This window comes from Ogataea haglerorum (assembly GCF_019207285.1).
Source record: "Ogataea haglerorum isolate 81-453-3 chromosome Unknown 81-453-3_NODE_8_length_489951_cov_95.815404, whole genome shotgun sequence".
Taxonomy (NCBI): domain Eukaryota; kingdom Fungi; phylum Ascomycota; class Pichiomycetes; order Pichiales; family Pichiaceae; genus Ogataea; species Ogataea haglerorum.
This window is the reverse complement of record NW_025065158.1, coordinates 1-14,183: the sequence shown is the minus strand read 5'-3', so window position 1 is coordinate 14,183 and position 14,183 is coordinate 1. Positions and strand designations below refer to the sequence as shown.

General features: G+C 44.6%; 8 protein-coding genes across 8 annotated transcripts; 4 read left to right on the top strand and 4 right to left on the bottom strand.

Annotated features, from left to right (window-relative positions):
* Positions 1–274: 274 nt before the first annotated feature.
* Positions 275–1,663, top strand: KL911_002993 (uncharacterized protein; the record flags this gene model as incomplete). The annotated part of the gene is made up of 1 exon (XM_043198123.1): positions 275–1,663. The coding sequence occupies one exon, from the start codon at positions 275–277 to the stop codon at positions 1,661–1,663; it is 1,389 nt and encodes a 462-aa protein (XP_043053944.1).
* Positions 1,664–1,681: 18 nt separating this feature from the next.
* Positions 1,682–2,297, bottom strand: KL911_002992 (uncharacterized protein; the record flags this gene model as incomplete). The annotated part of the gene is made up of 2 exons (XM_043198122.1): positions 1,682–1,706; positions 1,774–2,297. 2 exons carry the CDS (start codon positions 2,295–2,297, stop codon positions 1,682–1,684), a joined length of 549 nt encoding a protein of 182 aa, XP_043053943.1.
* A 13-nt stretch (positions 2,298–2,310) lies between these two features.
* KL911_002991 (uncharacterized protein) lies at positions 2,311–3,233 on the bottom strand (the record flags this gene model as incomplete). Its single annotated transcript, XM_043198121.1, has 2 exons — positions 2,311–2,485; positions 2,566–3,233. 2 exons carry the CDS (start codon positions 3,231–3,233, stop codon positions 2,311–2,313), a joined length of 843 nt encoding a protein of 280 aa, XP_043053942.1.
* A 760-nt stretch (positions 3,234–3,993) lies between these two features.
* Positions 3,994–5,532, bottom strand: KL911_002990 (uncharacterized protein; the record flags this gene model as incomplete). Its single annotated transcript, XM_043198120.1, has 1 exon — positions 3,994–5,532. The coding sequence occupies one exon, from the start codon at positions 5,530–5,532 to the stop codon at positions 3,994–3,996; it is 1,539 nt and encodes a 512-aa protein (XP_043053941.1).
* Positions 5,533–5,710: 178 nt separating this feature from the next.
* On the top strand, positions 5,711–6,415 carry KL911_002989 (uncharacterized protein; the record flags this gene model as incomplete). Its single annotated transcript, XM_043198118.1, has 1 exon — positions 5,711–6,415. One exon carries the CDS (start codon positions 5,711–5,713, stop codon positions 6,413–6,415), a length of 705 nt encoding a protein of 234 aa, XP_043053940.1.
* Positions 6,416–6,677: 262 nt separating this feature from the next.
* Positions 6,678–10,640, bottom strand: KL911_002988 (uncharacterized protein; the record flags this gene model as incomplete). Its single annotated transcript, XM_043198117.1, has 2 exons — positions 6,678–10,492; positions 10,628–10,640. The coding sequence occupies 2 exons, from the start codon at positions 10,638–10,640 to the stop codon at positions 6,678–6,680; spliced, it is 3,828 nt and encodes a 1,275-aa protein (XP_043053939.1).
* A 54-nt stretch (positions 10,641–10,694) lies between these two features.
* On the top strand, positions 10,695–11,552 carry KL911_002987 (uncharacterized protein; the record flags this gene model as incomplete). The annotated part of the gene is made up of 1 exon (XM_043198116.1): positions 10,695–11,552. One exon carries the CDS (start codon positions 10,695–10,697, stop codon positions 11,550–11,552), a length of 858 nt encoding a protein of 285 aa, XP_043053938.1.
* A 370-nt stretch (positions 11,553–11,922) lies between these two features.
* On the top strand, positions 11,923–13,368 carry KL911_002986 (uncharacterized protein; the record flags this gene model as incomplete). The annotated part of the gene is made up of 1 exon (XM_043198115.1): positions 11,923–13,368. The coding sequence occupies one exon, from the start codon at positions 11,923–11,925 to the stop codon at positions 13,366–13,368; it is 1,446 nt and encodes a 481-aa protein (XP_043053937.1).
* Between the last annotated feature and the right edge of the window lie 815 nt (positions 13,369–14,183).

Below are 14,183 nucleotides of genomic sequence, written 5' to 3'. Positions count from 1 at the left end.
GCAATCGAAAAGCTTATCAAACTTAAAGTATGGGGTCAGATGGCCTCACCCGCTGACTTAGAGCAAGATTAATGAAAAGCTTCTGTCTGTCGTACTGCAGTTTGGGGAAACAAATCATCTCTCAAAAGCATTCGGAGCCCGCTAGACAATTCGTCTTTCTCCAGGTTGCCCGCTGCCGTACGCGAAATGGCTGTCAGTTGATATGTTGGGCTGCGGGGGAAAATGTATATATGTGGAATGCCCTTGCAGCAATCAATCACAAATTCAATACAGCATGAATACCACGGAAACCGTTTCATCAACACAAAAGCTTACATTGAGAGCATCTAGTCTGTCAGAGAGAAAATTCTTGGACCTTAAAAACCGCATTATCAAGCCTGAAAACTACGAAGCAGTGAAAAAATCATGGAAAAGACTGCTCGAGGGTTTAGCAGAAAAAACCCAGGAAATTGAGCGTGCGGGCTCTTCCTACATACCAGAGGTGAGTTGGTCAGACATTGAAAGTAATGGATATACCATTCCTAAGGAGCCTGCCTCCCTGTTCAACGAGCGTGGGTGTTTGATTATTCGCGATCTGATTGAGGATGATATGTGCACACAGTGGAGAGAGGAGACCAAGCAATACATCAAACATCATCCAGGCATCACAGGAAGCCCACATTCCGGAGTTGCTAGTAATTGGTATATTCACTGGTCCAAAGCCCAAGTGGAAGCAAGAAGCCATCCACGGATGATACAGTTGATGAAGGCTGTTGGCGCATTGTACAGGAACAATAACCTGGACGCTCTTTTGGACATGGATTCACAGGTTGTTTATGCTGATAGGTTGAGGATCAGATATCCTGGACGAGATGTTACCTTACCTTTGCATCTGGATTCAAGCTCCATAGAAAGATGGGAGGACGATAATTACAGGGACGTTTATCGTGAGATTTTCGAGGGCCGGTGGGAAGACTGGGATCCCAACCTCATCGATAGGAGACCACAAGGAACACAGGACCTATATCAGGGAATGAGTAGCAATGGGTCCACCTCCAGTGTGTTCCGCGCATTTCAAGGCTGGCTGGCTTTGTCCGACGCAAAAGCTGGAGAAGGAACTATAAGGTTTCTTCCGGACCTAAAATATGCACTCGCATATATACTGCTAAGACCATTCTTTGACCAGAATGGTGAACTCGACTTCAGCTCGAGTAACTTTCCTGGCGCGACCCCTGGCTCGGGACAATTCCTAGCCCATGATCAGGATCTATTTCCGCATTTAAACCATGAAAAAAGTGTTGTTGGAATTCCCTATGTCAGACCAGGTGACTTCGTTCTTTGGCACGCAGATCTGCTTCATGAAGTTGATAAAGAACATAAAGGCAGTAAGGAGTCCTCAGTTCTCTACGTTGCCCATACCCCATTGTGTCCTTATAACATTGAAACTCTGCAAGATTCCAAAGCGTGCTTTAACACTGGTAAGAAGCCCCGTGATTTCACATTTGAATATAAGTACGGTCCTGATGAATCAATGTTCGAAGACAGGGGTATGAAGGGAAATGTGTTGACGCAGGAAGGTCTGCAGTCATTGGGGTTGGTGCCTTTCAATACAGAAGAGGATGGTCTCACGCCCGGCCAAGTTGCTGTGCGTAAATTGGCCAACAAAACTATATTTGGGATTTAACTAAATTGTCTATCACTTTCATAATTTGCAGTAGCTCCTCGTCCTTGAACCTCGTATTAACAACTTGAATGCATATCGGCGCGTTCTCAAACGCTTTTGCATCAGTGTACAGCTCTTTTTTGATATAGCCATCAAAAAAATCGTATGGGTAACCTTTTACACGAAGATCCTGGATGATTCTTGGGGATGGAGTTGGCCGGTCTTTTGTCAGATCAACTTTGGCAACAGGTATAATTCCAGCAGGATACCCCAAACAGTTGTAAACAGCAGCCAAGGAGGATGTGGAATACCTTGAATGGGGAGCTGCTGGGTTTGGAGAGGGTGCAGTGATAAGGGCATCCATCTGGTAACTCCGAAAGATACGTAGATACTGATCAGCGTAGCAAGCGGCTTTGCACTCTAGCTCTATAATCTCATCTGCTGATAATGGCTCTGAAATCACAGTTCCACACGTTCGTGGAATCATTGGCTCTCCACTCTTGGCTATTTCACTCCTGTAGTAACGGCCGCCATCGCTCACATACAATCGGAACACTGTTTCCGTAATTTTCCGATGGAGGTCACCCACATCAACTTCAAAAACCTCGTGCTGAGGAGCTATGGCATTCCATACAATGTCTAAGCCCCTCTTCATGGGTGGGGTTAGATCAGTAATGCCGTCCTGATAAAGAAACCCAATACGATACTTCCGCGGGAGCGCTGCCGCTCTCCAAAAAGAAGGCAGGCACCGAAAGTCGTAACGGGACATATCTGCCTCTATCATAGCCTTCAACCAAATTTCTATGGAGTCTAAGTCTCCTGATACTGGACCTATCTGCGACTCTACCCAGCTTGATGGCTTCGGGTTGTCACGACCTATCCCTCTATTACTTATTCGCCGTGGAGAAGGCATGTAACCGTACACACCGTTGGAACTGGCTGGTAACCTTATGGAGCCACCTGCATCGGTACACATACCAAATGGACTCCCTTTCATTGCAACCAGAGCTGCTTCTCCTCCACTACTTCCAGAGGCAGTGAGATTGGTGTTGTGTGGATTCAGAACTGTTCCAAAGATATTGTTTGTGCTTTCAACCGACAACAATCCTTGAGCAATGTTCGTCTGGCAAAAAGGGACTACTCCAAGACTTTTCATTATTGAAACCGGAAGACCATCCCTCTCTGAAACGTTATCCTTCCAAGACAAATACCCAAACGTGGTTTTGTGGCCTCTAATGAGAAATGCATCTTTGAAAGATACAGGCAAGCCGTGAAGTGGCCCGACTGGGCCATGTTCTTTGAAGTGATTATCCAACTCAATTGCTCGCGATAACGCCTCGTCACAAAAAAGCGAAGTCAAACAATTGGTAAGTTGATGCCCAATGCAGGCTCGATGACAGAAAGCTTTTGTCACAGTATAACTTGATAGCTCTCCGGTTTGTAGACGTTTGAGGAGCGAGCTAGCAGACATATCGGTGATGTTGAGCTCCTCGGTGCTTAGTACTAGCTTTGGAACATCCAACACACAGTTTCCAGCTTTTTGGACGATCCTGTTGTCGAGTTTCCATTCTTCTGGAATTGTCAGTGTCATGGCTAAACATAAAAATGTCCTGTTATTCCTTTTCAATTTAGTTTCCTTGCCCTGCGGGCAATTTCGAGCTGAAATTGCGATAAGGGTCTTATCATGTTTTCAGTCACACAATCCAAGAACCTTTTCCTTGTTAATAGTTGTACCTTTAGTGCTCGTCAATCTTTGGAAATAAAGATAGTGGTTGATGCTACAGATCTGATGGCAGATTGTGCCCTAATACCAAAAGAAGCAGATCGTTCAGATGTTTCTCTTTTTTAGGGAATCTAGCTGTTAAGTAACCGTAATCCCGTTTAGTACTCTCACCTAGAAACATTGGTAATTCAACCATCCACGGCTACTCAAATCGTGTAAATCCGTATCAATAATACGAACCAGCTGTCAAGGCACTTGGATAGGTGTATATACAATGCTATCTCTTACATTTTTTTTAGTTGCACCTTATCTTCTCAGGGTTCAGAAAAAGTGTACAAGCTTGTATAAGATCGGAATAACTCTTCATTACGCATGTATGCAAGAAGAATCATTCACCATGGATCAGCCTTAACTCTCGCTATTTGTATGTATTTGGCTATTCACCTAATAGATAATTATATTTAACGTTTAGCTAAAGCACAGAAACTATTCTCCCCCCTTCGGCAGCCGAGTCTGAGTTTTAAGAATCAACAAAAATTAAAATGGCATATTCTAAAAATTGATAAGGTCTGGGCCTGCTTTCATAGAATGGCTCAAAAACACCGCATTGAAAATCACTAACTATTAGTCATTCCACGTACTCGACGGCGTCTTTAGTCTCAAGAGAAAGCTTCCTTTCAGGATCGAATTCAGCATCACCTAGAACCGGCATTGTCTTGGCTATCCGAACAGTGTCGAAAAGGGTCTGAGACTGAATGAATATGTCGTCAATTTCTTCCAGACTTCTGTCTCTTGTTTCTGGATAAAATAATATCAAGCAGACAAGCAATACAAAAGACACTGATCCATAAACAAAGTAATATTTGTAGCCAATATTGTTGAATGCCGTTGGAGAAGCTTCTGCAACCACGAAATTGAAGAGCCAGTTGCATGCAGTGCTGATAGCAGTGATCTGGGCACGTGACTCAAGGGGTGCGATTTCAGCTGCGTACATAAACACCACCAGAAGAAGACCGACAGGAAAAGCATACATTGCGACGAAGTAAAAAGCGATCATAGCTTTTGCCGTAGCTTTATTTTGAAGGTCTGATGCAAGCCCGCCAAGAATGAACTGACAAACTCCCATGATTGCCGCGGCATGGATCATTGCAAACCGCCGGCCAAATATATCAATCAAGAAAATGGCAGCGAATGCACAGATCGCTTGCCAGATCTGAATAGATCCAGAGAAAATACGAGCTTCCACGGAGCTATAGCCGAGCTGCTGTTCAAAGATGCTCGTGGAATAGAAAGTGACAATATTGATTCCAGTCATCTGAGCTCCAATATTTAGACCAATAGCCATAAGACTACGTCTCAAATGTTTGTTTTTGGTTCTTGAGAAGGGAGAGGCCTTTATTGCTGCTGGATCCTCCATAAGAGACTGCTGAATCATTGAGATCTCTCCTTGAACTTGGTCGCTGTCAACAGGTTTATCTTCAAGCCGAGCAAACACTTCTGCCGCCTCACCTGTACGCCCAACTTTCACCAACCAACGAGGAGAATCAGGAAGGAAGAGAACGAGCGAAATACAGATAGTAGGGAAGAGCATCTGTAGCGCAATTGGAAACCTCCAATTGACGGAATTGTGTTTGACGAAGTAAAATCCAAAGTCAACCCAGGTAGCTAATGCCACACCGGAAATTGCTAGCGACCCGCAGAGAAGCACAAGCTTGCCTCTCAAACGTGCTGGAGCACATTCCGAGATGTATGTAGGCACCGTGGCTGTGATACCTCCAACTCCAACTCCAGTTATCACTCGTGCAATAACAAGCTGCGTTATATGAAATGAGCTGGTCTGGATTATAACACCAATAATTGTGATTGTACAAACCATCATGGTGAAACGGCGACGGCCGAGTTTGTCACCATAAAAGTAAGAGGCAACACATCCCAGCACACAACCTAACTCGTAAATGGCAACGACCGTTCCCTCAATCACGGTAGCGTGCTGTTTGTTGACCCCTGGCCTATTGGTGTTCAACGTTGGGAACTGCTTCTCAAAAGTCTTCATTGTCAGGAGACCATTCATAATGGCTTGGTCGTATCCTTGCAAAATCCAAGCCGATGCACCGGCCAAAGCAATGGCAATTGACAGCTTAGTGCCTCTTAAATTTTGTAAGAACATAGCTAATGACTAATGCCGACAGAACACTGTTATATACAATTTGTTTTGGGGCTGACGCGGGGTAACTGCAACCATGCATAAGCCAAGAAAATAATAGTTGATAGTAAATTGCCCGCAAGTTGCCAAGCCAAGCCTTCGCGAAATCTGTTAATGCGGAGAAATTGTGTCTTAGCGGACAATGTTTCTCATATGCGTGCCTGGAAACCTGTGCCCTCCGGAGAGCTTTGATGCTTTGCCACCAGATAAATACGTCTACGAGTGGATGCGTCTAGATCCGATTCCTTCTTTGCAAGAAGCCGCCTTTGAACTGCTGAAAATAGCTACGCTATATGATAACGTAATCCTGGTCGGACATTCGACAGGAGGGATTATTTGTATGCAAGCAGCACTCTTTGACTCAACTGGAATGATCAAAGGTATGGTGCTTGTGAATACGGGGGCAAACACTAACGGTCATAAGGATATTAGAAGCCATGTGAAAGAGCTAAGCAGCCAGCCTATCACCGACGTCTTTATAGACCAATATCTTGCTGCTAGAGTGCAGAGTATTGACTCCGTCAGTGCAAACATCTTGGTTGCCTTCCAAGAATACTATAAGTCACTTAGCGAGCCTAGTATACGTGCCGCAAAAATGCTTCAATCTCAAGTGGACACAGATTTGATACCTGAACTGAAAAGAATCAAGATTCCTGTTCTTATTGTCCACGGTATTCTTGACAAGGTGCGTCCAGTGCGTTTTGCAGAAGAGATACATAGCCATCTTTCTAACTCAAGCCTCCGGACTTTGCCTTGTGGTCATTGTCCCAACATAGAGATGCCTAGTAAGTTTGCCCAGGAAGTGTTAGAATATGTCTCCAAGTTGAGCGACAGGAATGTGATGTAGAGAAGAGTCATACACTGCATTTACAGTGATATCCAATGACATCACAGACACCTTGGTTGAGGAGTGCAGAGTGTCATACAGTGACCAATCTGAAAATTTGGGATAAAGCCGCACTCTTTATCACGGAACATCTACATGCTAAATTTAGCTTGAAAGCTGTGCCAAGAAAGCGGGGTAGCCAGTAATCAATCAGCACCTGAAGGTCTGACATAAGCAAGAAATTTAATGCTGAATATTTTTAAGGTGCAGTAATTTTGAAAGCTCAGTTCGTTTCAGCTAATTCTCTCATTATTTCAACTGATCCGTTCGCTCTAGGCTGGAACAGATACTCATCATTCATAGAGACTGTCTCGGCGCTGTTGCCACTGCCGTATCCCCCTCCTCCAGGGGTCTTGATAATAATTCTATCGCCAGGAGCCACGTAAATGCAACTTTTTCCTCCGAGATTAATAACACTACCGTTAACTCTTTTAACCATCGTCTTTCCTCGTTTTCCTGGGGAACCTCCAGCAAGCCCGTAGGGCGCAAATACTCTCCTTTCAGAAAGAATAGAAGCGACAAGCGGAGAAGTTGCTTCGATTTCACGCACTGCTCCGTTTCCCCCTTTGAATTTGCCAGCACCTCCACTATCTTTACGGATACCGAATCTTCTCAAGACAACTGGGTATCTCTGCTCATAACTTTCTGCATCTGTGATCTTGGTGTTCGTCATATTTGTTTGCACTGCATCCACCCCGTGCCAACCAGGTCCAGCACCACTTCCATTGCACACGGTCTCATAGTAGCCGAATCCGTCAGGTCCGTCAACTCCAATAGTGAAGTTCGACATGTCACCACCACAGGCCGCTGCATACTCGAATGCTCGAAAGATTACGTCAACAATACGCTGCGATGTCAGTCCGTTGCCGGCGCAGACTGCAACCTCTTCGTCAGGACGTAAAAGAGTTCCCTGAGGAACATTTATACTAATGGGAGCAAGACATCCTTGGTTGAGAGGTATATCGCCTTCGACCATACAACGCAAAGCAAATATAATGGAAGACTGCGTGACAGCTATCGGGGCGTTCCAATTACCATTCACTTGTGAACCGGTTCCGCTAAAATCAAACACAGCAGACCCACTTTCAGTGTCGATGTCAATTTCAAGGTGGATCACGGTGCCATCGTCCATGTTGTCCTCTGCTTCTAAATGGGACGTAGCATACCTTTTACTGATATCCTTCAGCAGGTTTCTGACGGCCAGCTCCGAGGCCGATTGAATCTCGTTCATGTAAAGATGAACAACGTGCATTCCATAATCATTCATGAGAGCTTTGATTAGTGAAATACCTTTTGCATTTGCGGCAATCTGGGCCTTAATGTCACAAATATTGTCGCTCAGTGTTCTAGTCCCATGATTGCCTGGCATTCTGCACGGATGGTCGTACAAAATTTCTCGTATTGTTTGCTCGTCAAATACACCCTCTTTTACCGCCTTGACTGCCTTGAAAATGGCGCCCTCTTGCCAAAGTTGGGTCGAGTTAGGTGGCATTGATCCCGGGAGAATTCCGCCAATGTCGGCGTGGTGGCCTCTTGAGGCTGTCCAAAATATAATACGGCTTCCGTCATCATCAAAGACCGGTGTGATCAAGGTAATGTCTGGCAAGTGTGTGCCACCAGCTATTGGAGAGTTGGAGATGATAACATCTCCGGGAAGAATATTTTTGCCCCAATAATCAATCTGCCATTTGACAGCATACGCCATTGAGCCTATCATTGCAGGAACATGTGGGGCATTTGCAACTAGCCCACCATCAGCGGAAAACACAGAGCATGTAAAATCCAAACGCTCTTTAATATTTGTGCTGATACTAGAGCGCTGCAACGATCTTCCCATTTGCTCTGCAATACTCATGAACCGATGATTAAAAACGGACAGCTCGATGGGATCCACTTTCAATTTAGTAGACTGATTATCAAGCCTTGGCACATCTATAAGAACAGAAGTTGTCAGGATTTTTGCTGTTGCATTTGGGATAATGACCAAAGTTTGTATGTCGTTGACGATGAAAGCGGGGCCAGGAATCAGGTCACCTTTTTGCAAGTCCTCTAAGACATAGACAGGACAATCAACAAACTTTGAGTCAAAGAAACTTTTTTGAATCTTTATAGCGTTTGTTTGTGGCTCTTTGAAGTGTGTAGTCTTTTCCTCGTCCAAAGGAGATGTAACTTTGCCACCAATTCCGCTCGCTATAGATCTTACCCGGAGACTCTCAACAACAACTTCACGATCTGATTTGAGACCAAACTCTCTCAAGTGCTGTTTCTCAAACTCAGAAATGATATCATTTGCTCCTTTCCACTCAACCATCAATGTAGTATTGCTGCCTTTGTATTTCAGATTTAAAAACAGTTTTGACTCAATTGCCTTATCAGACTCACCAAGCTCATTTTCCGTTTCCTTCTGAAGTTGCAAAAGATTGTCAAATATGGTAGAGCTACTCTCTGCTGTGAAAATATTTGAGCACGGCAAATGCTTTTCAATCACGCTATCTGCCACTGATATTCCATATGCTGATAGCAAGGATGAATGTTTGTGTATGCAAACTTTGGTAATACCCAGACTTTGAGCAATATGGCAAGCATGTTGACCTCCTGCCCCGCCAAATGAACATAAAACGTGATCTGAAGCCTTATGACCTTTTGACTCGGTCAATGCTTTGATAGGTCTTGACATTGACACATTTGCAACCTTTAAAAAACCTTCCGCGACATCAAAAACGGTAAAATTCGTACCTGTACTTTCATTAATCTCTCGGGTTAGCTCTTCAAACTTTTTCAGTGGACTATTATAGTCTAGAGGCTCGTCCTCATTGGGTCCAAAAGCTTTGGGAAAGAATTCTTCAATAAGTCTTCCTGTTATAAGATTAGCATCTGTCACCGTCAGTGGTCCATTTTTTCTGTAGCAAGCCGGTCCAGGGTGGGACGAAGCCGATCTTGGCCCTACAGTGAACAACCCGTTTTTCCATTCTAGTATAGAGCCTCCGCCCGCTGCCACAGTGTTGATGTCCAGTTGAGGTGTCCTTATTGAAACACCTGCCGTTACAGTCTCGAAAACATGCTCTAGCTTCCCATCATATCTTGAAACGTCCGTCGAAGTTCCGCCCATATCAAAACCTATTAATGGCTTTTCACAATTGTAGGTGCTTTTGCTATAGCCGATAACGCCTCCAGCAGGACCAGAGAGTAGTGAACGCAAGCCATTGATCTTTTCAAAGCTGATCAAACCTCCGTCGGATTGCATAATTTGACATTTGACTCGATCAAAAGTACCAGGAACAAACCCACACGCAAAAGTCCTGACGTAATCTTTCATTACGGGAGTGACGTACGCGTCTGCAACAGATGACTGTGTTCGGCCAACAAATCCAGATAAAGCCGAGACCTCTGAAGATAGCACGATGTTTTTGAAACCAAGGCTTTCTGCAATATTTGCAGCTTCCTCTTCGTGCTTGGGATACAAATAAGAATGTAAAAAAGAAAATGCAACGGAATCATAGCCTTTAGCTTTTGCTTCCTGAAGCTTTAGAGTTGTTGATTCAACATTAAGCGGCTCAATGATTCGAAGGGGCTGGTTTGTGATACTCCTAGCTTCGACAAATCTTAAATAAAAATCCAGGTTTGCCGCTTTATACTCGGAAGAGGTTTCAACGGTCACCCTTTCGTCCACTTCCCAAACATCGGAAGCCAACGTATCATGTTTATTGATTTTGAAATCGAACATATAAGGGCGGCTCTGATCCCCAATATGCAATACATCGCGAAAGCCTCGTGTAACAAATAATGCTACTTTGCTTCCCTTCCGTTCAAGAAGTGCATTGGTGCTCACAGTTGTGCCAAGTCGAATTTCCGAGACATCGTAAAGGTCAAGTTGCTCCCCCCGAGGAATCTTGGTTCCTCTATGAATCTCGAGAACACGTCGGATAGCCTCGACTGGGGCGTCTTCGTAATTTTTTGGATCCACAGATAAAACTTTCAGGATTATTTCATTGCCCTCAGTCGAGGTAGCAATGCAATCAGTAAATGTCCCGCCACGATCTGATGTAAGTTCGATGATTAAGCAACTTACCGATGGATATCTTTAGCATATTCGTTCTGAAAATTTCCGGATAACGTCTCTGTTATATGATATGTAGGCGTGCGGCTCTCGATCGTAGATCAGATTTTATGCACGCGGTGGTTGCATCCCGATGATTTTCAACTCTGATTAGTGGTAAGAAAATGCGACCAGCTAAACTATATGATAAGAGCGCAAACATCTCAAGAACTAAACATGTCAGAATACGCTCAGTTGGAACCACATCAGTTTAGATTGCTTTGTCGAGAGGCAAAACACACATCCCACACGTCTGGTGCTTGTGAAGAATATGCTCAGGCCAATCTTATCGTGCTCCCACAAGAGTACGCAGATGATTTCATCAACCTGTGCCTTCGTAACCCAGTGCCATGCCCACTGCTCTGCAAAACTCCTGTTGGCGATCCTTTTAAGATCGACAACCCAGAATACATCAAAGAAGGTTTTGATTTGAGAACTGATTTTCCCTCATACAACGTCTACGAGAATGGAGAATTGAAATTTACCAAAACAGATGTGAAGAATGAATGGTCCAGCAACCATATAGGGTTTTTAATTGGCTGCTCACATTCCTTTGAACACGAGCTCTGTGAGAACGGGCTTACTCCGAGACACTTAGCGCTTGGACGTGGCGTGCCTGTTTACAAGACGACAAAGAACCTTGATCCAGCAGGTGTATTCACTGATTGCACATATGTTGTAAGCATGCGTCCCTACAGACCAGAAGATGTGCCAAGAGTCCGTGAAATAACTTCAAAATTTAAGAAAACACATGGGGAGCCAATCGACTGGGGTTACGAAGGAGCAGAGAGACTGGGAATCACTGATTTAAATCGACCAGATTTTGGTGGACAACCTGTGATTCACGACGATGAGATTCCTGTGTTCTGGGGATGTGGGGTAACGCCTCAGCTGGTGGTGATGCAGCAAAAAAACAAGATCAGGGGCCAAGTGATCTCTCATACTACGGGTGCGATGTTGGTGCTGGACATCACCAGTGAGCAAATTAAACGTTTAGAATAATAGCCGGTAAAAACCGTAACCAGAAATCCATATCACGTTAGGAACGACACAACGTTCTGCTTGATCGGCCTGGTATTTCTTGCATCTTATCATCGGAAAACAGGCTCCACTACTGCTAATCTGATAAAATGACCTAAAATTGGACACTCAATCCGATTTCAAATGTACTGAGCATGCAGGAAACGATGCAAAATACAATAGCGCAAGTTTTTGATAGGCACAAATGCCATGGCATTTCCTATTTGGGTAACAATAGAGGTCTGTCATAGAAACATATTGTGTAATTTTCCGTGTCAGATAAGATAATCAATCTTATCGATGTGCACACCTTGAATATAAAACTCTAGCCAGATGTCTTTGAGATTAAATTATGCTTAAGTCAGAAGATTCTCTCAAGGAGGCTGGTATTGTGGTTGAGATCGCACCTTTGGTCTCCACAGAATGTCCTTTTCCCTCTGCCCACAAGCGATTGGTTCGGCGCATGGATTTAAGAATAATGCCCATCCTGTCAGCAATGTATTTCTTCTCCGCTTTGGACAGATCCAATATCGGAAACGCCAAAGTTGCCGGTATGAATACCGATATTGGAATCTCTGATTCACAATATTCGACAGCGGTATCTATAGTCTATGCTACCTATTTGCCATTTATGCTTCCTGGTGTTCTGCTGATGATGCGGTACTTCAACAATAAGAAACGCCAGTACCTTGGGTGCATGGTTGGATTATGGTCACTAGTCTCTATATTCACAATGTTTGCTAACAGTTACGGATCACTCATAGCATGCCGGCTATTGCTTGGACTTTTTGAAGCCTCGTTCTTCACTTCCATTTCTCTCATCATTTCAGACTTTTACTTCCAGTCTGAACTTTCTCAACGTGTGTCATATTTATTTGCAGCATCTGCTTTCTCCAGTGCCTTTGGAGGTCTAATTGGCACTGGAATTACAAAGATCAACTCAGGCTTGGCTCCATGGAGATATATCTACCTGATCGAGGGACTCCTGTCTTTTGCAGGAAGTTTTTGGATGATGTTTGGAATGCCAAACACACCAGAACAGGTCGCACATGGAGAAGAAGAAATGAAAGTACTAGAGTGGCGGAGCGAACAGCGGCGGCTATTCATGATGAAGGATGGTGACAAAAAATCTGAGGCGCTTGCAGCTTTTCGTGATCCGAAGGTTTATCTATCCACGATTATTCAATTTTGTCAAGATATCCTTATGTATGGGTTTTCGACATTCTTACCATCGATATTGAAGAGTGATCTTGGCTACACCTCATTGCAGGCACAATATTTGACAGTCCCCTGCTACATGTTCTCCGGTATTGTGTTCATCCTCGCGGCAAGAATTTCGGACAAGACGAGAATAAGGGGACCGCTGATTATATTCCTGGATTTGTTTGGGGCTGTAGGATACGCTCTTATCCTTGGCAACACCAGCAGCGGAGTCAAGTACTTTGCGTGCTATCTTATCTGCATGAGCTTGTACGTGCCGGGCTTGAACGAAGCTTGGTTGGCGACAAATCTGGCTCCAAGGTTTAAAAGGGCAGTGGGCCTCGGAATCAATCAGACTCTGGGAAATATTGCAGGCGTTGTGAGCGCGCAGGTCTACAGAAACCCTCCAAAATATGTCCTTGGTCACGCGTTCACTCTTGGTTGCATTGGAATGGGAATCATCTGCTCAGGGTTGAGCACGATTTTGCTGGTTCGTCGCAACAAGGCCAATATAAGAGCATGTGAGACAGGCATTGATACGCGTGGCCTGAAACGAGATATCGGCGATGACTCTGTCGAGTTCAGGTTCGTTACATAAAAAAACGCAATAAATCACTTATATCACAACTGTTATCAACAATCCTCCCAAAAGGTAGTACGATTCGTTTGAATTATTACGGATGCTGACAGAACTTGTATTGGAACCCTGACAGAGCCAGGATTCCTGAGACGCGAGACTTAGAAATGAGTATCGTGGGAGAAACAGATCGAGCAAGCAGAAGGAGCTCCATCCTACAGTGTAAGTTGCTTTTTTGGTTTCCCGGCTCCACGGCTGCAAATTAAGGGACTAGAATGGGTAAACATTTAGAAGCTGATTAGGCAAGTATGAAACTTAAGTACATAATTTCTTGCTCGACTGGGATTAGAGTGCTTAGGTGGACTAAGGCATGGTCCATAAGTTGGGTCAAGCTTATTAGGAAGACACTGAGTCTAGATGCGGAGATTAGTAGGTGTTCTTGCCAAAATTATTTTCGACCAGCATCTTGGGATCAAGTTTGGTTGACCAGCGTAGCGGTTGCACAGGGTAGCGGTGGAGGTAACAGGGTACAAACAATGGGTCGGCGGAGTGTTGAGGAGGTGTGTGGAGAGGGGGTGGGAGGGGAGCGGAGGGCAACATAGAGATAGAGAGTGTGTGGAATAAAGTGACAACAGGTAGCAAAGGAGGAAGCAGGAAGGCCGGCCGGGCGGGGCAGCGGGCGGCATCTCCACAGCAGAGCGTTTCTACCTGATCATTTCCCCAGAGGTAGGCGAGCAACTACGATGGAGTGGAGATGTGGATTTCATAGAGGGCGAGCTGCCAAGATGTGGCCTCTACCCAGCTATGTCTCTAGAGGCCGGTCCAGAATTCCGCCT